The 23,193-nt window shown below is 46.0% G+C and overlaps 1 protein-coding gene across 2 annotated transcripts in view; it reads left to right on the top strand.

Annotated features, from left to right (window-relative positions):
• The first annotated feature begins 13,372 nt into the window (after positions 1-13,372).
• Positions 13,373-23,193, top strand: part of fam13a (family with sequence similarity 13 member A) — a 211,423-nt gene continuing 201,602 nt past the window's right edge. Inside the window, exon 1 of one of the 2 annotated variants that reach the window (XM_080195538.1) lies at positions 13,373-13,634. In XM_080195538.1, coding sequence (XP_080051664.1) covers positions 13,608-13,634 — 27 coding nt within the window. In that variant the 5' untranslated portion in view covers positions 13,373-13,607. The remainder of the gene's footprint in view (positions 13,635-23,193) is intronic. The other variant, XM_080195528.1, reaches the window with a different exon arrangement.

The following is a 23,193-nucleotide window of genomic DNA, read 5'->3' as shown; positions in this document are numbered from 1 at the left end:
TTTATCCCTCAATCAACATCAGAAACTGATGAACTGAACAAGTTGGCGCTGTGAAGAGTGTTTGTTCATTTAATATCACTCTTGGACAATGACGTTTGAGAAGAATTATGACTGGACGTGTGCTGTGAAGTTCTTAGGAGGTGTGGCAGTAAAATTCAGTGGAAAGTAGAACTGCGTGAACTGTTCAAACAGTGGATTCCTCTCTTTTCGGACTCCCTTCACTGGTATATGTGTAAAGTGGTTAGCACTGCTGTCTCACAGTGCCAGGGACCTGGCTCAATTTCAGCCACAGGTCACTGTCTGTGTGGAGTTCGCACGTTCCCCTCGTGTCTGCTCGGGTTTCCTTCCACAGTCCAAAGATGTACCAGTCAGGTGGATTGGCCACGTTAAATTGCCTCTTCATGTCCAAAGAGATGCAGGTTAGGGGGATTATTGGAGTAAATATGTGGAATTATGAGGATAGGGTATGAGGTGGCCACGGGTAAGGTGCTCTATTGGAGAGCCGGTGCAGGCTTGATGGGCTGAATGGCCTCCTTCTGCACTGTTGGGATTCTATGATTCTAATAGCCTTAAGTGGACAGAGTGCACGCTAGAGAGGTGGTGCTCGACAGACTGGAGGGGCTGATTGTGGACAAGTCCCCAGGACCGGATGGAATGCATCCGAGGGTTCTGAAAGAAACGGCGGAGGTTATAGTGGATGCCTTGGTGGTTATTTTCCAGACGTCGCTGGATTCCGGGGAAGTGCCGGAAGATTGGAAAACGGCTAATGTTACGCCGTTGTTTAAGAAGGGTGCCAGGCAAAAGGCGGGGAATTATAGGCCGGTTAGTTTAACGTCTGTGGTAGGTAAAATGTTAGAATCCGTCATTAAGGAGGAAATTGCGAGGCATCTTGAAGGGAATTGCTTGATAGGGCGGACGCAACACGGTTTCATTAAAGGGAAGTCGTGTCTGACAAATTTACTGGAGTTCTATGAGGATGTGTCTAGGGCAGTGGATAGAGGAGAGCCGGTGGATGTGGTCTTTCTGGATTTTCAGAAGGCGTTTGACAAGGTACCTCACAAGAGGTTATTGCAGAAGGTCAGGGGACATGGAGTTGGGGGTAGGGTGTTAGCGTGGATAGAGGATTGGTTGTCAAATAGGAGGCAGAGAGTGGGGGTCAATGGGTGCTATTCGGATTGGCGGTTGGTGACTAGTGAGGTGCCCCAGGGGTCGGTGCTGGGGCCTCAGCTATTTACCATTTATATAGATGATCTGGAGGAGGGAACCGAGTGCAGGGTGTCGAAATTTGCTGATGACACCAAGATTGGGGGAAAGGCAAATTGTGCGGAGGGTGTGGAGAGTCTGCAGAAGGATCTAGATAGGCTGGGCGAATGGGCCAGGAAATGGCAAATGGAATTTAATGTTGGCAAGTGTGAGGTGGTCCACTTTGGTAGGAAGAATGGTAGGAAGGACTATTACTTACGTGGCGAAAAACTGCAGCAGGCGACGGTGCAGAGGGACCTCGGGGTCCTTGTGCATGAGTCGCAAAAACCCAGCTTGCAGGTGCAGCAGGTGGTCAGGAAGGCGAATGGGATGCTGGCCTTCATAGCGAGGGGGATTGAATATAAAAGTAGGGAGGTCTTGCTGCAGCTGTATAGGGCATTGGTGAGGCCGCAGCTGGAGTACTGTGTGCAGTTTTGGGCGCCGCACCTGCGCAAAGATATTTTGGCCCTGGAGGGAGTGCAGAGGAGGTTTACTAGGCTGATACCGGAGTTGAGGGGATTGAGCTATGAGGAGAGGCTGAATAAACTAGGCTTGTACTCGTCAGAGTTTAGAAGAATGAGGGGAGATCTCATTGAGACGTATAAGATGATGAATGGGATGGATAGGATAGAGGTGGAGAGACTCTTCCCGCTCAAAAAAGACAGTAGGACTAGGGGGCACAGCCTCAAGATAAAGGGGAGGCGGTTTAGAACGGAGTTGAGGAGGAACTTCTTCACTCAAAGGGTGGTGAATCTCTGGAATTCTCTGCCCGTTGAAGTGGTGGAGGCTGCCTCGCTAAATATTTTTAAGAAGCGGGTTGATGGGTTCTTGATAAGAGAGGGGATTAAGGGTTATGGGGAGAGGGCGGGAAAGTGGAACTGAGCCACAACAGATCAGCCATGATCTTATTGAATGGCGGGGCAGGCTCGAAGGGCTAGATGGCCTACTCCTGCTCCTATTTCTTATGTTCTTATGTTCTTACAATTCTCAGTACAGTATGTCCCAAATGAGAGACCTTGGTATGTTTCAATGGGTTATTTTTCCTTCAACATTCAACTTCACCAGTAAGACCATTACATACTATATCTTCTGTATTAATTTACCAATGCATGCAAATATGTACAAACAGATGAAAGATTAGGGCCAGAATTCTTCACCGTCCACGCCAGTAGGATTCTCTGATCTCACTGCAGTGAGCAGAAATTTGGCTGAGTGCCAAATTTTCCATCCTTGCTTGTAGCAGTGGTGGGGCGTGCATGGCCAAAGAATCTCAGTTTTGTTCACTAACTGAAACTAGTTAACTTTGTAACATAATCTCAAGTACTGATGATGTTTTCTCTCATGGGTAGGATATTGGCTGACATGAGGTGTGTTCTACGTAAGAACATAAGAACTCATTGACTCAACTCGTCCTCTTTGTCTGAGATGTCAATGTCTAAATTGGGTTTGACGTTTTGTGATGATACTATTGAATTCGATATGCATACTTATATATATCCTGTTTATTTTGATGCTGAAGGGGAATGTTTTAAACTCAGCTTTATACTATAGACAGTTGGTATGTATATCTAGTGGGAATGTAATTCAGAACTTTAGGAGAGCAAGATAATTACTCATTTTAGCCTTGCAAGTGATTATGTCAAGTAGAGATAATAGAATTTTGTTTACTTAAGTCTCCCTGGGATTTCTGCTTCAAGTGATTGACAGGGTCATGTGATGATGTGGTTTATGAGCAGCGGAAAAAGGCTTTTACAGAAAGGAATTGGAGTTTGGCCATTCTGGTTGAAGTTAGGCAAATATTACATAAGAACATAAGAACATAAGAATATTACATGCTTTTGAAAGCTCTATATCTCTCTGAAAACACTAAAGCTATCTATGATTATTACAGCAAGTATAATTGTGATTGCTAACTATATTTAACCTGATCTTTAAGTCTGTAAGAGGACCGTTGCTTATATGGAACAGAAGCAGTGATGAATTACAAATAAAAATTGTTTCTGTTTCATTTTTAACTATTATACAACAGTTAATGGCTAAGTTGCTTCTTTTGTTAGAGTGAAATTTAAAATGTGTTATTAAATCAAATTTGTTTTGCAATGAAAGATTCTTGCTTTATCAGTGAGGTTATTCCTGAGAGGAACTATCATTTCCTCACATTTATGCCAAAATACAAAAAATTGTTGGGACCTAGCCTGACTTCATAAGATACATTGTGGTTCTGTCCTTGGGCCCTAACAGTTTACAGATGATGTTTGCAGTGCTTTGAAGGATGACACATTTTATGTGATGTTTTGTAAACTTGGCAGTGATCATTAATCCTTTGGTGATCATTGCAACAAGTGTCTGTATATCATAGAGTGGAGTTTTACATTCCAACATTGCCATAATGTTCCACAAGCACTTTATTAAGTTTAAGTTTATTTATTAGTCACCAGTAAAGCTTACATTAACACTGCAATGAAGGTACTATGAAATTCCCGTAATTGCCACAATCCAGTGCCTGTTCAGGTCAAAGCACCTAACCAGCATGTCTTTACCCAGTTTTAGTGATGTAGGTCTAAACTGCATGTTTTGTTTGGCATTTATTTTCATTCAGTCCTTCCATCCTCTATTATGCTTGAATACGCGTTGATCTTTAGCTCTTCAAGGTAGTGTGGGCAGCCATGTGCACAGGGAATCCCTCATTGAAAAGTACTCTGAGCAGGCTGATATCAGGAATTGTGGGTGGGGGGGTGGGGGAGGTGCGCGACAGTGGAGGTGACAGCCACAAGAGTCCTGCTAGGCTACTTTGAGAGGATAGTTAAAAATCAACTTCATTCGGTGTGACTGGAGTGACGTACTGACCAGGCTGTGTAAGGATGGCAGATGTTCTCCCCTAAAAAGCATATTGCTGAGCTTTTGGGATTTTATGACAACCTGATAGCTTTATGGTCAACTTTACTGAGGCCGATTCTTTTCCCCCGGATTTTATAAGTGAATTAAAATTTTCAAGGTGCCATTGACAGAGTTTGAATTCAAGTTCCCCTGGATCCAGACCTGTAGATTAATAGCCCAGTAACTTGCCACTATGTTATCATATCAAATAGACGTGAAGGTTGATTTGTTCTGCTATTCTCACATAAGAACATAAGAAATAGGAGCGGGAGTAGGCCATCTAACCCTTCGAGCCTGCCCCGCCATTCAATAAGATCATGGCTGATCTGAAGTGGCTCAGTTCCACTTTCCTGCTTTCTCCCCATAACCCTTAATTCTCTTGTCTGTCAAAAACCTATCTACCCGTGACTTAAATATATTTAGCGAGGAAGCCTCCACCGCTTCAACGGGCAGAGAATTCCAGAGATTCACCACCCTTTGAGTGAAGAAGTTCCTCCTCAACTCCATTCTAAACTGCCCCCCCCCTTATCTTGAGGCTGTGCCCTCTAGTCCTGCTGTCCTTTCTGAGCGGGAAGAATCTCTCTACCTCTACCCTATCTATCCCTTTCGTTACCTTATACAAGATAATTCCCTTTACATCAGTGCATGCTGTAAGGGGTATTTTTGGGGTTGGACAGGGAGAGGATATGTCCCCTTTCCTTCGTGCTCTGCCACTTTTCTTTTGGCTCACGTCCAACCCTTGTTGCCCCCTGTGATGCACACTGTAAGGGGAAGTGTAACTTCAGGATTAGACCAGTGATCAGTAAACCTGAGTACATGAGAGGTGTGAGTCCTCCTCTGATTGCACTTTGCATGAGCCTCACTGTAATGCTGGCCCAGTACAAAGATGGGCAAGCCTCCCCTCAGTGTTTTGTAAGACAATGGGAGGTGGCATGCTGTTCACTGGTGGCGGGATCCTCTGGACCTTCCTTTGTCATTGGGAATTCCCATTGGAGCCACCCCATACCTCCGGGAAATCTGCGGGAATGAGTGTGCTGCTGATGAGACCAGAGAATCCCGCTGGCGTGAACAGCTGGATTACCCCGGCTGACATGTTTTAAAAGTACCCAGGCGCACTGGGTTACTTGTGGGGTTTTAAAAACTTACCTTGTAATCTTTTTAATGTGAAAATTAACACAAAAGGCAACACTTCTGTCCATGTTCTTTGAGATAACCACTTGCTAAACAGAGAGAAAATCTCTTTCATCTGTTATTTTGCAACAATTGTTCTCCTGTCAATTGCACCTGTTACCCAGCTCACTGACAAACCATAATACTAGAATGTAATGACATAAATAAACTAATGTGAAAATATAAGACCAAAAGCACCCTGCTCCCACGTTAGCTAATCCTAAGCATGATATTCAATTCTCAATTTTTTGAACCGGACTGAAAAAGATTGCAAAATAAGCTCGTGAACAACAAGAGGGGTGAATTACGCAGCCAGCTTGGAGATGCTGAGGCTGTTCTCTGTCAGGTAGAGAATGCAGAGAAGAGATTTGATAGAAATCTTCAAAATCGTGGAGACAGAGGAGATGGAGAGAAGCTCTTCCCCTCGGTGAAAAGGCCTTGAATCAGATGGCTGGCAGCAAGAGGTAGGTTGGCAGAATCAATCGTGGATTTTCAAAGGGGAATTGGATCAGGAAAATGATTGCAGAGCTGCAAGTAAAGGGTGTGAGAATCCCACTGATGGAATTACCCTTGTGGAGAGTCAGCATTGGCCAGGTGGTCCAAATGGCTTCCTTCTGTGCCGTAATTTTTCTAGATTCCATAAGAAACAAGTGTTGGGACAGTGTCCAATGGGTCTGAGCAGATGTAGCCTCTTTGTTTTCATTCATTCATGGGAGGTGGCCAGCCAGCATTTATTGCCCATCCCTAGTCGCACACACAATAGTTCCAGCATCCTAACAGCAACATGATACCCGCTCACACAACCTGGGAGCAGTACCACTCACAGTCTAGCCATGCCCGACCCTTCGGGGCATGGGAGACTATACGTCATTAAGGTCAGTCTCTGAGGTTCCTGCGAACCTGCTCCTTCTTGTCATCATCTGGCTAGTGATCACCACGAGTGCGATGGGGAATGCTGCATGCTTGACAACTGAGTGGCTTGCCAGACCATTTCAGAAGGCAGTTGAGAGTCAACCACATTGCTGTGGTTCCAGAGTCACATGTAGGCCAGACCGGGTAAGGACGGCAGATTTCCTTTCCTAAAGGACATTAGTGAACGAGATGGGTATTCCCGACAATCAGCAATTGTTTCTTGGTCATCAGTAGACTTTTAATTGCAGATATTTTTTATTGAATTCAAATTCCATCTGTCACGGCGAGATTTGAACCTGAGTCCACAGAATGTTAGCTGAGTGTCTTGATTAATAGTCAAGCGATAATACCACTCAGCCATCCCCTCCTCTGAGGTGTTATTTGATGTAAACTGAACTCAGTGCCAAGTGCAGTTATGATGTGGAGATGCCAGCATTGGGCTGGAGTGGGCACAGTAAGTAGTCTCGCAACACCAGGTTAAAGTCCAACAGGTTCATTTGGAATCACGAGCTTTTGGAGCGCTGCTCCTTCATCAAATGAGTTGACAGGGAAGCAGCAGCTGGCTGAAGTATAACTGCTCTTTCCTAGGAACGAGACACAGTGAGGAATTGTCACAGCAAATCTTATCTACTTCTGTGTCCTGAATCCTTACTAACCGTGCTGGAAACGTCCTGTGTGCATTCGTAACAGGCTCACTGCGAGAGTGGTGGGGTGTGGGGTGCAGTGGGAATCTTTCCGGCCTAAGATGCTGAAACTTCCATCTATTTTGAATTGATCTCTGGGAGTGCACAGAGGAAAGGCATCCAAACGTATTCACATTGCACAGGAACCAACCCACTGAGAAAGTTTTCAAACCAAGAACACAGTGGGATGGAATTTAGAATTTAGAATTTAGAATTTAGAATTCAGAATTTAGAATTTAGAATTCAGAATTTAGAATTTAGAATTTAGAATTTAGAATTTAGAATTCAGAATTTAGAATTTGGAACCTGGAAATGCAGGCTGTGACAATGGACAGAATTGGAATGCTGAATAAATTCTAGAACATGAGATAACGGTTTCCCTCGCTAAAGCAACAGGACCATAGCTGCCAAACTGATGTTCATCCAGCCAGAGGTTAGTGTCTGTGTACAATCCCCGGGGTGCTTCTCTTCCCCACCCCATCCCTGCATTTCTAATATCTTGTTGAACCAATGAAAATAGATGTCTGGAAGTTCTCACCAATAGAGTTTCTGCATGGAGGAGAACATAGAGCTGGATCAATGATTCTTGTCTCAGCTTTTGAGATTTCCAAATGCAGGGAAGTTATCCTTGAATGAGGATCCTCTGGCCTCAGGGTGATAACCACAAATGGAATCTCAGGCAAGGTGGGGAGAGTGAAATTGGGCAGCCTTCTGTCTCAGCTTATTCTAACACCGGTCTAAGTCTTAAAGCTTGTCTCTGTCATGTGATTTCCAGTAACTCGCTCGCCTTTGCCAGTTCTTTAATCCCATCAATTAGTGATTGACGTGTAAACAAGAACACTGCTTATTCATGTTCCATGCTGGTCAGGTGGTTTATTGGAAGAATGTCCCCAGTCAAAGGTAAATTTACAACCTTCCTTAAAAAGAAATCCACGTGTCCAAATGACAGCATCCTTCCATAATTTAATGGAAAAATATAGTTTTGAAGTACATTGTTCTAACAAGGGACAAATCACCTAAGGTTGACTACAATCCAGACTACAATTCAAGATAAAGGCAGAGGGATAAATCTAGTGATAAGTATTGTTCTTTTGTGGTTTGAATAGGCTATGTTCCCCTGTTTTGAATAAAATCCCTTCAGTCATTCAATAACAAATCAGGACCAACTAAACCATGTGGATATACTGACATTATGAAAGGAACAGAATTTGTTTACTGGGTATTGTACTAGGTACTTGTAAGCTTCACCCTCAGGAAGATCAGGCTTTGGACTGCCCGCTCTACACAGCCTCTATGGTGACATGATGGTTAGCACTGCTGCGTCACAGCGCCAGGAATCAGGATTTGATTCCCAGCTTGGGTCACTGTCTGTGTGGAATCTTGCTGTGTCTGCGTGGATTTCCTTTGGGTGCTTCGGTTTCCTCCCACACTCCAAGGATGTGCAGGTTCGGTGGATTGGCCATGCTACATTGCCCCTCAGTGTTACAGAGATTAATAAGGTACACACATGAGGTTATGGGGATAAGGCTAGGGTGGGATTGTCGTTGATGTAGGTTAGATGGGCCAAATGGCCTCTTTCTGCACTGTGAGGATTCTATGATGTGTTGTAATGAATACAAAATGTGAAGCTGTCAGTACTATTCGTTGTGACACATGATTACAGGTTTTGCTGAAATTTCAAGAACAGCACCTGCCCCGGCAAGCCCACAGCAGCACAGTGGTTAACATTGCTGCCTCACAGCACCATGGACCTGGGTTCGATTCCCAGCTTGGGCCACTGTCTGTGTGGAGTTTGCACTTCTTCCTCGTGCCTGCATGGGTTTTCTCCAGGTGCTCCGATTTCTTCCGAAAGACATGCTGATTAGAGTGCATTGGCCATGCTAAATTCTCCCTCAGTGTACCGGAATAGGTGCCGGAGTTGGCGACTAGGGGATTTTCACAGTAACTTCATTGCAGTATTAATGTCAGCCTACTTGTGATACTAATAAACAAACTTGAATTGTCTGGTCATTCATCCCCAGAATCATCTCAGAAAGTGTTTCTTCACCTCCTTCCCAGTAAATAAAAGATGTGCTAAAAAAACCTTGATTTTTTTTTCCCCCAAGTTATTCAAAGCAGTACTAGAAATTTAGGCTTACATAGAATTACAGCAGAGAAACAGGCCTTTCAGGCCAACCCATCATGCTGGCATTTATCCTCCTCTTCCCAATCTTTCTAATGCAACAAATCAGCGTAACCTCCTAGTTGCTTTTTCATCATATGCTTTTCTAGCCTCCATTTAATTGCATCTATGCTATTCATCTTCAGGTTCAATGGCACAGGTTCAATCCCCGATCCAGCTGAGGTAGACCTGAGACTTCTTCCTCACCTTGCCCCTGACAGTGGAAGGCAGTGCTGACCTGACACTGACAAAACCTGACAAGCTAACAGCTCAACAGCAGCAGGAAGTGAGCTAAGGACCTCCTTTGGGCACAATACAGATGTATGAATCTTTTATAGATGGCCTCTAATTTTTCTTGCCCCGATAAGTGGAAATACTCTCTCTCTCTGTCTACGCTATCATAACCATACATAATTTTAAGGACCACTACTAGGTCACCCATGCAATTTTCCTTTTGCAAGAGAAAAGAACCCCAGCATATGCACCCTTTCTTAATAGATATACCCACACATATCCAGTGCCTCCATATATTTTTTATAATAAGGCAACCAGAACACGATACCCCAACTATGGTCAGTGGAATTTGATACAGGTTTAACTTAAGTGCTATGTTACAATGTTATCCCTTTAGAAATAAACTCTTATGCTTGGTTTGACTAAGGCCTTTTTAACCTGTGCTTTTCGTGATCTTCCCTAAATTACTTTGCTCTTCTACCACATTTAGATTCGTACTTTCCAAATAGTCTGTGACAATCTTATTTTGCTAACCAAAATGCAAAACCTCATTCTTATCTCCGTCAAAAATCATTTGTTAATTCTACGGCAATTCATAGAAACCTACAGTGCAGAAGGAGGCCATTCGGCCCATCAAGTCTGCACCAACCACAATCCCACCCAGGCCTTATCCTCATAACCCCATGCATTTACCCTAGCTAGTCCCCCTGACACTAAAGGGGCAATTTAACGTGGCCAATCCACCTAACCCACACACCTTTGGAGTGTGGGAGGAAACTGGAGCACTCGGAGGAAGTCCATGCAGACACGGGGAGAGTGTACAAACACCACACAGACAGTGACCCAAGCCGGGAATCGAACCCTGATCCCTGGCACTGTGCCACCGTGCCTCCTGCAGTTTTTTTATTTAATGTCCCCTTGTAATTTGTTGCAATCCTCCAGAGTATTGACTATCTCCATCCTGCCATCACAACCCTCCCAACCCCACCCCCAATCCCTCCCTCAACCCCTCACCTTCCCACTTGGTATCATTCACAATTTTGGAAATGGTGCTTAGGATTTCAAAACATGAATCATGAATATAAACTGGGAATGATGGTGGTCCCAGCACTGATCATTCCCACCAATGACCATTCCCCATTCCACCTTCTGAGTAGCTACCATTTGCCACTAACTATCTATGTCTTACAGCCAACTAGCCACCCAACCTGACACTTTCCTCCTGACTCTGCACGATTTGACGTTAATCATTAGTCCGTTGTGTGGCACCTTATCAATGGGCTGCTCCTTCATCAGGTGAATGGGCCACACTCACCTGATGAAGGATCAGTGCTCCGAAAGCTCATGCTACCAACCTGTCGGACTGTAACCTGGCGTTGTGAGACTTCTCACTGTGTCCCATTCACTTGATGAAGGAGCAGCGCTCCGAAAGCTCATGACTCCAAATAAACCCGTTGGACTTTAACTTGGTGTTGTGAGACTTCTTACTATGCCCACCCCAGTCCAACGCCGGCATCTCCACACCTTATCAAAGGCCTTCCAGAATCTAGATAAATTTCAGCTACTGCATTCCCCTTGTCGACTCTGTTACTTCTTCAAGAAAGCCACCGGGTAAGTCCTGGAGGATAAGCAGCTCGACCGTAATCATGTTCTGCAATATCTTTTCTTTGCTGCTCTGAGCCTTAGAATTGTCTTTACTTGAATGTGCTTTGTAAAGGATAAGGGCTCTAGGGGGCAGAGGAAGTGGAACTAAATGCATAGCTCTTTAAAAAAGGCCAGCACAAATGTAATGGGCTGAATGCCCCACCTTCTGTGCTGCAAGGTTCTATGATTCTATGATTCTAATTCTGTAGGCCCTGGTCTCCAAACTCTGCTGGTTACCAGGGTTACAAACAGACTCCACTTCACCACTGTGAGTGCAGTGGTTAACTTTACATCTCTTAGCACACACAGTGATGTGCAATCGTCTTTGTAATCTCTTATGAACTAGTTGTATTGGGTGGAATGATACACTAACATCTGTTGCCCACGTGAAGGATGAAGCTTTGGGACTTATACCCCTCGGGGAGAGGACAGCTTCTTAATGTCCGAAGTGACTTGGTTGTATCAGGTAACTTGCCATAGGTGTATCCAGCTTAGGGGATAGGAGTTGTACGCTGAGGTTTGAACATATCCATATGAGGAAGCAGTAGTGTAGCAGTACTGTCACTGGACTAATAATCCAAAGATTCAGCGAAATGCTCCAGAGACCCAGGTTCAAATCCTGCCATAGCAGATGGTGAAATTTGAATTCAATAAAAATCTGGAATTAATGATGGCTAATTGTTGCTAATTGTTGTAAAAGCCCATCTGGTTCATAAATGTCCTTTAGGGAAGGAAATCTGCTATCCTTACCTGGTCTGGCCTACATGTCACTCCAAACCCACAGAAATGTGGTTGACTCTTAAATGTCCTCTGCGATGGGCAATAAATTCTGGCCCAGCCAATGACACCCACATCATGACACCTATTAAAAACAACAAAGTAATACAGCAATATCTCTCCCACAGATTAATGGTGAGGATTTTTTTATATTCATTTGTGGGATGTGGCCTGAGCCAGCACTTATTGCCCATCCCTGAGGCATTTAAAAGTCAACCATATTACTGAGGATTACACGTAGGCCAGACCAGTCAAGGACAACAGATTTCCTTCCTTAAAGGATATTAATGAACCAGGTGAGTTTCTACTACAATCAACAATGGTTTCATGGTCATCAGTAGATTATTAATTCCAGAGTTATTTAATTCAAATTTCACCATCTGCTGTGGTGGGATCCAAATCTGGGTTCCCAGATTACCCGGGGCCTCAGGATTCCAGTAGTGAAATGAATACATGCCAGGTAGAACTGTGCAAAATATCCTCATGAGATTGACACTGTAGGGCACCATATCCAACCCACAGGAGAGACTGTGCTCCGTCTACAGGAGAGACTGTCCTCCATCCATAGGAGAGACTGTCCTCCGTCTACAGGAGAGTCTGTCTTCCGTCTATAGAAGAGTCTGTCCTCCGTTTACATGAGACTCTGTTCTCCATCTAGAGGATATTGGATAGCCTGTCCTCCAACTATGGGACAGTATGTCCTCCGTCTACAGGAAAGTCTGTCCTCTGTCAATGGGTTAATCTGTTTTCTGTCTACAAGATAGTCTGCCCTCCATCTGCAGGATGGTCTGTCTTCTGTCTAGGGGAGAGTTTGTCCTCGGTTTAGAGTAGAATCTGTCCTTGGTCTAAGGGATAGTTATCCTCTGTCTACTGGACAGTCTGCCTCTGTTTATGGGATAGTCTTCTGTCTATGGGATAGTCTGTCTAGAAGATAGTCTGTTTCAGTCTACAAGATTGTCTGCCCTCCACCTACAGGAGAGTCTATCCTCTGTCTACGGGACAGTCTATCCTATGTCTAGGGAATCGTCTGTTCACTGTCTACGAGATAGTCTGCACTCTCCCAGGCTACAGTTAGAAGTCTCACAACACCAGGTTAGAGTCCAACCAGTTTATTTGATAGTAATCTCACAAGCTTTGATTACTATCAAATAAACTGGTTGGACTCTAATCTGGTGTTGTGAGACTTCTTACTGTGTTTACCCCCTGTCCAACGCCAGCATTTCTACATCATCTCTCCCAGGCTGCCAGGGGCATTTCTGGGGCTGTCACCTGGTTAGAAACTTCCGATTCCACTTGGATGAGGAACGTTAGTTGCAATCTGGGATCGGGAGGAGTATTTTTCTTCTTTTGCCTGTGGGTGGAGGGCCCTGGAACCTCTGGAGCTGGGCTGGAGATGAGGCATAATATTGGAATGGGGCTGAATCTCTGGGGCAGCAGAGGATTTCTTGGTGTTGCTGTGACCACAGAGTTGAGTGGGGCTCCTGGGGAGAGAGGGTGCAGTCTCAGACTGAGCCTGTTAGAGCAAGTTCAAGACTTTTTTTGTGAAAGAAAGGAAGGAAGGAGCGGGGGTGGGGGAGAGTGGAAGGAGGAATCTGGTCCGATCACATGATGTGGTGTCAGGCTGCCAGCTAAAGGATATCAAATTTCCACTCGGGAGCAGAAATCTTAGCTTTTTGTGTGTGTGGATACAGACTGCTGCTCACAGCACACCCAGGGAAAAGGGGGAGGTTTAAACACCTCCAGAACTTCTCAGGAGCAAGGAGAGGGTCTCATTTTTGTTTTGCAAGAGGAGGCGATATCTCCCGTTCGGCCCGGCTCTGGGGCTCCTTGCTAGCCCCCCGCCCTGTTTGTATGGGATTTCTCCATCGTCAGCTCATCAACTTCCCTTTGGATGCACTTCCAGGAAAATGGGAGCAGGAGCAATCACTGTGTGTGTGAGTACAGGCTCCCCATTGTGTAACTGGGCTGTGTAGGAGAGGGCTGGCCAAAGGGGTTTTACTCTGAAAATCCCCGTCCTTCACTCTCCCGGGCAGCGCTGGGCAAAACTGTGGATCGCGTTAACTGTTGTTGCTACACCTCGAAGTAGAGATAGCACAGGAACCGGCTATTGACTGCCTCCCCCCCCATAAAGCAGTGCATCTCTCTGATCCCAAGGATAGAGAGAAAAGGAAGCTGCATTGATATAGCACTTTTTAACCAAACATCTCCCTTACAATAAGAAAAGGATTCATTGTAAGTTATCTACAACTTTCCCAGGCCTTCCTGAACCCTGTAACCCCATATATTTACCTCGCTAACCCTCTAACCTACACATTCTGGGACACTAGCTTTTGGACATCAGCCCTGCCACCTCCTTATTAAGACATGGTTATCAAATTTTGTATGGCATAACTCTCCTGCATAGAGTGGCAGAGTGGCACAGTGGTTAGCACTGCTGCCTCACAGCGCCAGGGTCCCGGGTTCGATTCCTGGCTTGGGTCACTGTCGGTGCAGAGTTTGCATGTTCTCCTCGTCTCAGCGTGGGTTTCCTCTGGGTGCTCCAGTTTCCTCCCACATTCTAAAAGATGCGCTGGTTAGGTGCATTGACTCAAACAGGCACTTGGACAGTGGCGATGAGGGGAATTTCACAGTAACTTCAATGCAGTGTTAATGTAAGCCCTGTGACTAATAAATAAACTTTAAAAACTTCCCACTACTCCCAGGCACTTTCATAGAATTCCTACAGTACAGAAAGAGGCCATTTGGCCCATCAAGTCTGGACCAACCATGACCTCATCCAGGTACTATCCCCATAACCTCATGCATTTACTCTGCTAATGCCTTGACACTAAGACACAATTTAGCATGGCCAATCCGCCTACCCTGCACATCTTTGGACTGTGGGAGGAAACCGGAGCACCCAGAGGAAACCCACACAGACATGAGGAGAATGCACAAACTCCACACAGATGGTGACCCAAGCTGGGAATCAAACCTGGGACCCTGGTGCTGTGAGGTGGCAGTGCTAACCACTGTGCCACACTTTGCAGGAGTGTTATGCCATGCAAAGTTTGACACTCATGTCTTACAAGGATGTGGCATAGCTGATGTCCAATCGCTTGGTCAGAAAGTTGGATTTCCTGGAGTATCTTAAAAGGGAAGAGAGTTGGAGACTTGGGCAGGCACAGATAATGTTAGTGTGATTTTATAATCAAGAGGCCAGAATAGTCCAGAGATGTGCGGGTTAGGTTAATTGGCCAAGCTAAATTGCACCTTTGTGTCCTGGGATGTGTAGGTCAGAGGGATTTGCGGGAAATGTATGGGGTTACGGGGATCAGGAGGGTAAAGCCCTGGAAAGTTGTAGATAACTTGCAACCCCAAGGGAGTTGTTAAAGGATTGGTTAAAGGACAGTTGTCGGTACTGTGTTTATATTGTAGCTTGCTGGTTTACGGTCGTGAATTATTTGCAACCTTGGAAGGTCGGTTAAGGATAACTCGCAATGCGTACTCGCTGTTTGTTATTGTGCTGTTTTGGTTGGTGCTGTTATATTAGAAATGGCATATTTATTGGTGATTTTTTATAATTTGCTCTCGCGAGATTATATCCTGATTTATAATTTGAATGTGTGATACATTTTGTGCTTGTGAATTGTTTAAATAAAAAGGGTGGTCACGGGGATCAGGCCTGGGTGGGATTGTTATCGGTGCAGACTCGATAGGCCGAATGGGTTTCTATGATTCTAACTGGAGGAATGCATGATATTGGAGGATATGTAGGGCTGGAGGGGGTGTGACAGAAATGGGGGAGGTGTGTGGCGTTGACAAGGTTTCAAACAAGGATAGGAATCTGAAAACTAAGGCATTGTGGACCAGGAGCGGGCACGGGTGGGTGGGGTGTGCAAAATGAGTGATGGGTGACTTCGGTGCAAATTAGGATACACAAGTACGCAACAAGTCCAAGATTCAGTCTTGTTGATTTAGCCAATCTTGACAGATGGGCTGAGGACATTGTATTTTTGTCTCTCCTCAACTCTCGGCTGTGTATCAGGTCACTGCCCAATCTTCCTTCTGTGGATGTTGGCAGCTCGAGGACTTTGACAGCTGGATCGGGCTCAGAGGCTACTCTCAGTGCAGCATTGAAGAGGAACAGAGAGAGAAGAGGGTAGATATACTGCTGGCTGCTGCCAGCTTGGATGGCACAGTGGTTAGCACTGTTGCCTCACAGAGCCTCGATTAAATTCCCAGCTCGGGTTACCGTCCGTGCAGAGTCTGCACATTCTCCCAGTGTCTGTGTGGGTTTCCTACAGATGCTCCGGTTTCCTCCCACAGTCCAGAGACGTGCGGGTTAGGTTGACTGGCCGTGCTAAACTGCCCCTTAGTGTCAGGGTGAATTAGCAAGGTAAATATGTGGGGTTACGGGGATAGGGCCTGGGTGGGATTGTTGTTGGTGCAGACTCGATGAGCCAAATGCCCTCTTCTGTACTGTACAGTTTCTATTCTTTGGAACTGTTCCTCAGAAGGCCGTGGGAGCAGAGACTTTGAATATTTTTAAGGCAGAGTTAGATTCTTGCTTAATAACGGGGTGGGAGATTTTTGATAGTTGGGAATGAGGGGTTGCTATTACAATCAGATCAGCTGTGATGTTATTGAATGGTGCAGCAGGCTCGAGGGACTGAGTGGCTTACTCCTGCTCCTGCTTTATCTGCTGATGTGTTGCCCTGTTAACTCTGAGTGAAAGGTTGCCCGGCACTTTCTCAGTGCTGTTGGTGGAACCCAGTTTTGCTGCAAATACAAAGAGGTTAAAAAGCTGGAAATGGTCCCTGGGCAAGTTAGGATCTGTGGAAAAACAGTTATCGTAGAACATAGAACACTACAGCACAAACAGGCCCTTCGGCCCACAACTTGCGCCAATCATATCCACACCTACCAGGCCATAGAACTATCTGTAACTCTCAATCCCATTAAATCCCATGAACTCATCCAGAAGTCTTTTAAAAGACCCCAGCGAGTTTGCCTCTACCACCACCGACGGCAGCCGATTCCACTCACTCACCACCCTCTGAGTGAAAAACTTACCCCTGACATCTCCTCTGTACTTGCTCCCCAGCACCTTAAACCTGTGTCCTCTCGAGGCGACCATTTCAGCCCTGGGAAATAGCCTCCGAGAACCCACCCTATCTTTCCCTGTCGACACTTTATAAACCTCTATCAGGTCGCCTCTCAACCTTCGTCTCTCCAGGGAGAAGAACCCTAGCTCCCTCAACCTATCTTCATATGGCATACCTCCCAATCCAGGCAACATCCTTGTAAATCTCCTCTGCACCCTCTCAATAGCTTCCACATCCTTCCTGTAGTGAGGCGACCAGATGACATTTCTGAGCCTTTTCTGGATTTTGATTTTCATGAATGTAATGTAATGTTTCATGGCGGGTTGGGAGTCTGAGAGATCAGGGGCAGCGTTTTTGGAGGCCGATTGGAGTGATGGATGAGATGAACACCTATCCTGGTGCTGCCAAAGTGGCATTCCGAAGTATCCACAAGCAATGTAGGGAAAGTCGGATTGGGTATGGGAGCAATAACCACCAGCAAGCAGCAGCAGCTTGTTACGGTAATTTTAGAAAAACATGTTGCAGATTCTCTGTAGATTTGGGAGCTTTCCAGCTGCCAGGAGATGGTCTCCTAGTTACAGAGCAGAGGAGCCAGCATCCTCTGGCAGCATTTGGGGCTATCCCTTGTACTTAGATTTCCAAAAGGCTTTTGTTAAGGGGCCATATCAAAGGTTGTTGCATGAAATAAAAGCTTATGGTGTAGGCAGTAACAGATTGGAATGCATTGAAGATTGGCTAGCTAATAGGAAACAGAGAGTTGGCATAAATGGATCTTTTTCTGGTTGGCAAGATATGTTGAATGGGATCAGTGCTGGGGCCTCAACCGTTCACAATTTATGTAAGTGACTTGGATGAAGGGATTGAAGATACAATCGCTAAAATTTGCTCATGATGCAAAGATAGGTAGGAAAGTAAATTTTGAAGAGTACATAAAGAGGCTACAAAAGGACTAAGATAGTAAAAGGAAAGTTTATTTATCAGTCACAAGTAGGCTTACATTAACACTGCAATGAAGTTACTGTGAAATTCCCCTGGTGGCCACACTCAGGCGTCTGTTCGAGTCAATGCACCTAACCAGCACATCATTTAGAATGTGGGAGGAAACCGGAGCTCCCTGAGGAAACCCACGCAGACATATGCAAACTCCGCACAGACATATGCAAACTCCACACAGGCAGTGACCCAAGCCAGGAATCGAACCAGGCTCCCTGGCACTGTGAGGCAGCAGTGCTAACCACTGTGCCATCATGCCGCCAATAGGTGAAGTGTGTGGGCAAAAATCGGGCAAATGACTTATAAAGTGGACAATTGTGAAATTGCCCATTTTGTTGGGAAAAATGAAAATGAAAGCTTATTACCTAAATGGTGAGAGATTGCAGAGTTCTGAGCTGTAGAGGGATCTGGGTGACCTAGTGCATGAATCACAAAAAGCTGGTATTCAAGTACAGCAAGTAATTGGGAAAGCTAATAGAATGTTACTGTTTATTGTGAGGGGGAATTGAATACAAGAGTAGGGAAGGTTATGCTTCAGTTGTACAGAGCATTGGTGAGACCCCATCTGGAGTATCGTGTATGTTCTCCCTGCTTAAGGAAAGATGCAAATGTGCGAGAAGCAGTTTGGAGAAAGTTGACTGAACTAATACCAGGAAGGATGGGAGAGGTTAGTTTGTACCCATTGAAGTTTAAATTAGTAAGAGGGGGCTTGACCAAAACCTTTAAGATCCCAAGGGGTATTGACAAGATGGATGTGAAGAGGATGTCTCCTCTTGTCAGAGAATCAGGAATGAGGGGTCACTGTTTAAAAATAAGGGGTCACTCATTTTTGGTTTGGGTCACTGTCTGTATGGAGTTTGCATGTTCTCTCCATGTCCATGTGGGCTTCCTCCGGGTGCTCCGGATTCCACCCGCGGACCAAAAGTGTCTGGGTCAGGTTGATTGGCCATGCTTAAATTGCCCCTTAGTGTCAGGGAGATTAGTGGGGCAAATGTTTAGGGTTACGGGGGTGGGCCTGGGTGGGATTGTTGTCAGTGCAGGCTTGATGGGCCAAATGGCCCCCTTCTGCACTGTAGGGATTCTATCATTTAAGATGGCCATGAGGAGAATTGTTTTTCTCAGAGGGCTATGATTCTCTGGAATTCTGTCCCTCAAAAGGCAATGGGAGCAGAGTCTTCCATCGGAATTTTACTGCTGGCCCGCCACGGGAATTGGAGCGGGTGAGGGTCGGACAATGAGAAGGCCCATTGCCTCGGGTGGGATTTTCCAGTCTCGGGTCAAGCGAGGCCGTAAAGTCCCACCCTTTGACTATTTTTAAGGTAGGGCGAGATAGATTCTTGATTAATTAACAAGAGGGTGAAAGGTTACGGGGGGGGGCAAGAATGTGGGGTCGACATGACGCTCAGATCAGCCATGAACTTATCGAAGGGCAGAGTGTGTCACTCCTGTCCCTAATTCATATGTTGCCTGCCTGTGTGATCCACTGCATAGCAGTGGCTTGGCAGCGGTGACCGTTTGTTTTGGGCTGATGCTCCCAAGACAATGTGAGGCCAGGGCCCACCATTGAAAACAGTGACCCCAGAAAACCTCGCCGCGATGTTGAGCTAAATAAGGCATCAATGCCTTTGCGTTTTTCTTTGGGTAAAGTAGATTCCCACAGTGAAGAGAGGGGTGGGGGGGGGGGGGGGGTGTTGGGAAGGTGGGGGGTTATCAAAACCCATGTGTGCGTTCCCCTGAAGCTCCCATATACCGCTCAGGAAAGTCTCACTGCAACCATTCACTGCCAAACGCAATCTGAGAATGACGGTTGAAGGAAAATATTTGGCCAGAGTTTTTCCTTTGTGAGCAAGCTCGCTGGCAAACCTCTCAAATCGGAACCAGACGCCAAGACCCTGCTTTGAAAGTCAAATCTTTCTTTTAAAAACTTTCGATCTTCCACCGCCCCCGCACTCAGCATATGTAGTGCCGCGGGCTGGAGTCCAATCAATCCCCAACAAGCATCCAGAGGACAAATGCTGAGAAAACCTTCCCTCCGTCTGGGAAATCGAAAACAAGATGGGCTGGATTTACCGCAGCCATGAGCAGCGCTGTTCTTCTCACGGAATTGTTCAGACACAGAGAGAGGCCATTTGGCCCATCATGTCTGCACTGGCTGTCCGGAAGAAGAATTCCCCCAAGTTCCATTTCCCCACCTTCTCCCCGTCCTCCCTTTCCAGGTAGGATCTTATTTCCCTTCTGAACACCTTGTTTGAATCTGCGTCCACCACGCGCTCAGGCATTGCGTTCAAGACCGGAACCGCTCATTGTGAGAAAATGTTTTTCTTTATGTCACTTTTGCTCCCTTCATCAATTACTTTAAATCTGTGCCCTCTCATTCTCGATCCGTTCACAAGTGGGATCAGTTTTGCCCTCTCTACTCTGTCCAGCCTCCCCCCACCCCATGACTTTGAGTATCTCAATCAAATCTCTTCTCAGCCTTCTGTTCTCTAAGGAAATGGGCGGCACAGTGCTTAGCATTACTGCCTCACAGCGCCAGGGATTTGGCTTCAATTCCAGCCTTGGGTCACTGCCTGTGTGGAGTCTTGATGTGTAGATGCCAGCGTTGGACTGGGGTAAGCACAGTAAGAAGTCTCACAACACCAGGTTAAAGTCCAACAGGTTTATTTGGTAGCAAAACCCACGAGCTTTTGGAGCGCTGCCCCTTCGTCAGGTGAGTGGGATTGTAGTTCACAAACAGGGCATATAAAGACACAAACTCAGTTTATAAAGTAATGATTGGAATGCGAGTCTTTACAGATAATCAAGTCTTGAAGGTACAGACAATGTGAGTGGAGAGAGGGTTAAGCACTTGTTAAAGAGATGTTTATTGTCTCCAGACTGTGTGGAGTCTGCACCTTCTCCCCATGTCTGAATGGGTTTCCTCCAGGTGCTCTGGTTTCTTCCCACACTCCAAAGATGTGTAGGTTGATTTGATTGACCATGCTAAATTGTCCCTTAGTGTCAGGGTATTAGAAGGATAAATCTGTGGATTAGAGAAATGGGGCCTGGGTTGTGGTCAGTGCAGACTCGATGAGCTGAATGGCCTCTATCTTCACTGTAGGGATTGTATGATTCTATGAAAGAAGTCCTAACTACTACAATCTATCCTCATTGCTGAAATTCCTCACCCCCAGAACCATTCTTTAATGAGAGGATTTACACCCGTTATTAGAATGAAAGAGACATAGAATTCCTACAGAAGGAGGCAATTTGGTCCATTGAGCCTGCATCGACAACAATCCCACCCAGACCCTATCCCCGTAACCCCACACATTTACCCTACTAATCCCTCTGACACTAAGGGACAATTTAGCATGGCCAATCAGCCTAAGCTGCACACCTTTGGACTACGGGAGGAAAGCAGAGCATCCAGAGGAAACCCACACAGACACGGGGAGAATGTGCAAACTCTACACAGACAGAGATCTGAGGCTGGAATTGAACCCAGGACCTTGGTATTGTGAGGCAGCAGTGCTGACCACTGTGCCACCATGCCGCCCTTGGCAATTTTGTTGTTGCTCGGGGATTGAGGGCCACACAGCATCCCTGGGCCCTCAGAGGGCTGCCCAGCCTGTCATGTTTGCCAGGGACTCCATAGGGGAGGTCACCTGTGGTCTAGCACTTGGCCAAATCAAGACACAGTGCAAAGAGGGGATGAGGGAGTTTGGCCGGGTATGGGGGGAGGGAGCTGGAAATCATCTGCTGTTGACCATGACCTTCTCACCACTGACCCCTTGACCCAAACCTACAACTCCTATCCCACCTTCACTTACCTTTGGTCTAGGGTCCTGGCCATATAGTGGGTAGTCGTGGGCAGCCATCTTTCCTGGCCGTATGAGGCTTGACCAACACCTCTCGGTGGGCATGACTTCCACTGCAGGGGGCCTCAAGCATGGGAAGGTTCAACGGTAGCCACCTAAGTGCCTGAAAAGTGGTACTAAGAGAATTGTGAAATTATGGAGTATCAGAATAGTGTGAGAGTATGTAGTTGAGGTGGAGGATTAAAGTTTTGTTTATTTGTGTCACAAGTAGGCTTAGATTAACACCGCAATGAGGTTACTGTGAAAATCCCCTAGTAGCCACACTTCAACACCTTGATTTATTATTGTCACATGTATTAACATACAATGAAAAGTACTGCTTCCTAAATGTTGTGTTGTTTCACCCTGTGAAGAAGTCTTTTGGAATGCTGGCCTTCATCAGTTAGAGCATTGAGTATACAGGTTGGGAAGTTACGTTACAGTTGTACTGGATGTTGGTGAGGCTGCACCTGGAGTATTGAGAAGTACTGTTAGAAGGGGAGAAACTGTTCTCCCTTGTGAACGGATCGAGAATGAGAGAGCACAGATCTAAAGTGATTGATGAAGGAAGCAAAAGTGGCACGAGGAAAAACATTCCCTCACAGAGAGCGGTTCCGGTCTGGAATGCAGTGCCTGAACATGCGGTGCCTCCTTCTGTGTTGTTCGGGTACACTAAGGGAGAATTTAGCATGGCCAATGCACTTAACCTGCACGTCTTAAAAACATAAGAACATAAGAAATAGGAGCAGGAGTAGGCCATCTAGCCCTTCGAGCCTGCCCCGCCATTCAATAAGATCATGGCTGATCTGTCGTGGCTCAGTTCCACTTTCCCGCCCTCTCCCCATAACCCTTAATCCCCTCTCTTATCAAAAACCCATCAACCCGCGTCTTAAAAATATTTAGCGAGGCAGCCTCCACCACTTCAACGGGCAGAGAATTCCAGAGATTCACCACCCTTTGAGTGAAGAAGTTCCTCCTCAACTCCGTTCTAAACCGCCCCCCCTTTATCTTGAGGCTGTGCCCCCTAGTCCTACTGTCTTTTTTGAGCGGGAAGAGTCTCTCCACCTCTATCCTGTCCATCCCATTCATCATCTTATACGTCTCAATGAGATCTCCCCTCATTCTTCTAAACTCTAATGAGTACAAGCCTAGTTTATTCAGCCTCTCCTCATAGCTCAACCCCCTCAACTCCGGTATCAGCCTAGTAAACCTCCTCTGCACTCCCTCCAAGGCCAAAATATCTTTGCGCAGGTGTGGCGCCCAAAACTGCACACAGTACTCCAGCTGCGGCCTCACCAATGCCCTATACAGCTGCAGACTGTGGGAGGAAACCAGAGCACACAAAGGAAACCACACAGACATGGGGAGAACATGCCGACTCTGCACAGTGAAATGGCCAACCTGGGTAATCTTGCCATAAGATTGCTTTGATTTTTGCATCACTGTCTACGTATCTAAAGTGAAGACCGCTTTGAAGCCTCACTTTTAAGTTGTGTGGCTTTGGCAAAGAGCTGAAGTGTTCTATTGGTCTCTTCTACAGGAACCAGTCTCTGTGCAAGCACCCATGGGAGTGG

Source organism: Carcharhinus amblyrhynchos, chromosome 1 (genome assembly GCF_965287045.1).
Source record: "Carcharhinus amblyrhynchos chromosome 1, sCarAmb.v2.hapA, whole genome shotgun sequence".
In the NCBI taxonomy this organism is placed as follows: domain Eukaryota; kingdom Metazoa; phylum Chordata; class Chondrichthyes; order Carcharhiniformes; family Carcharhinidae; genus Carcharhinus; species Carcharhinus amblyrhynchos.
This window is presented reverse-complemented; position numbering and strand designations above follow the sequence as displayed.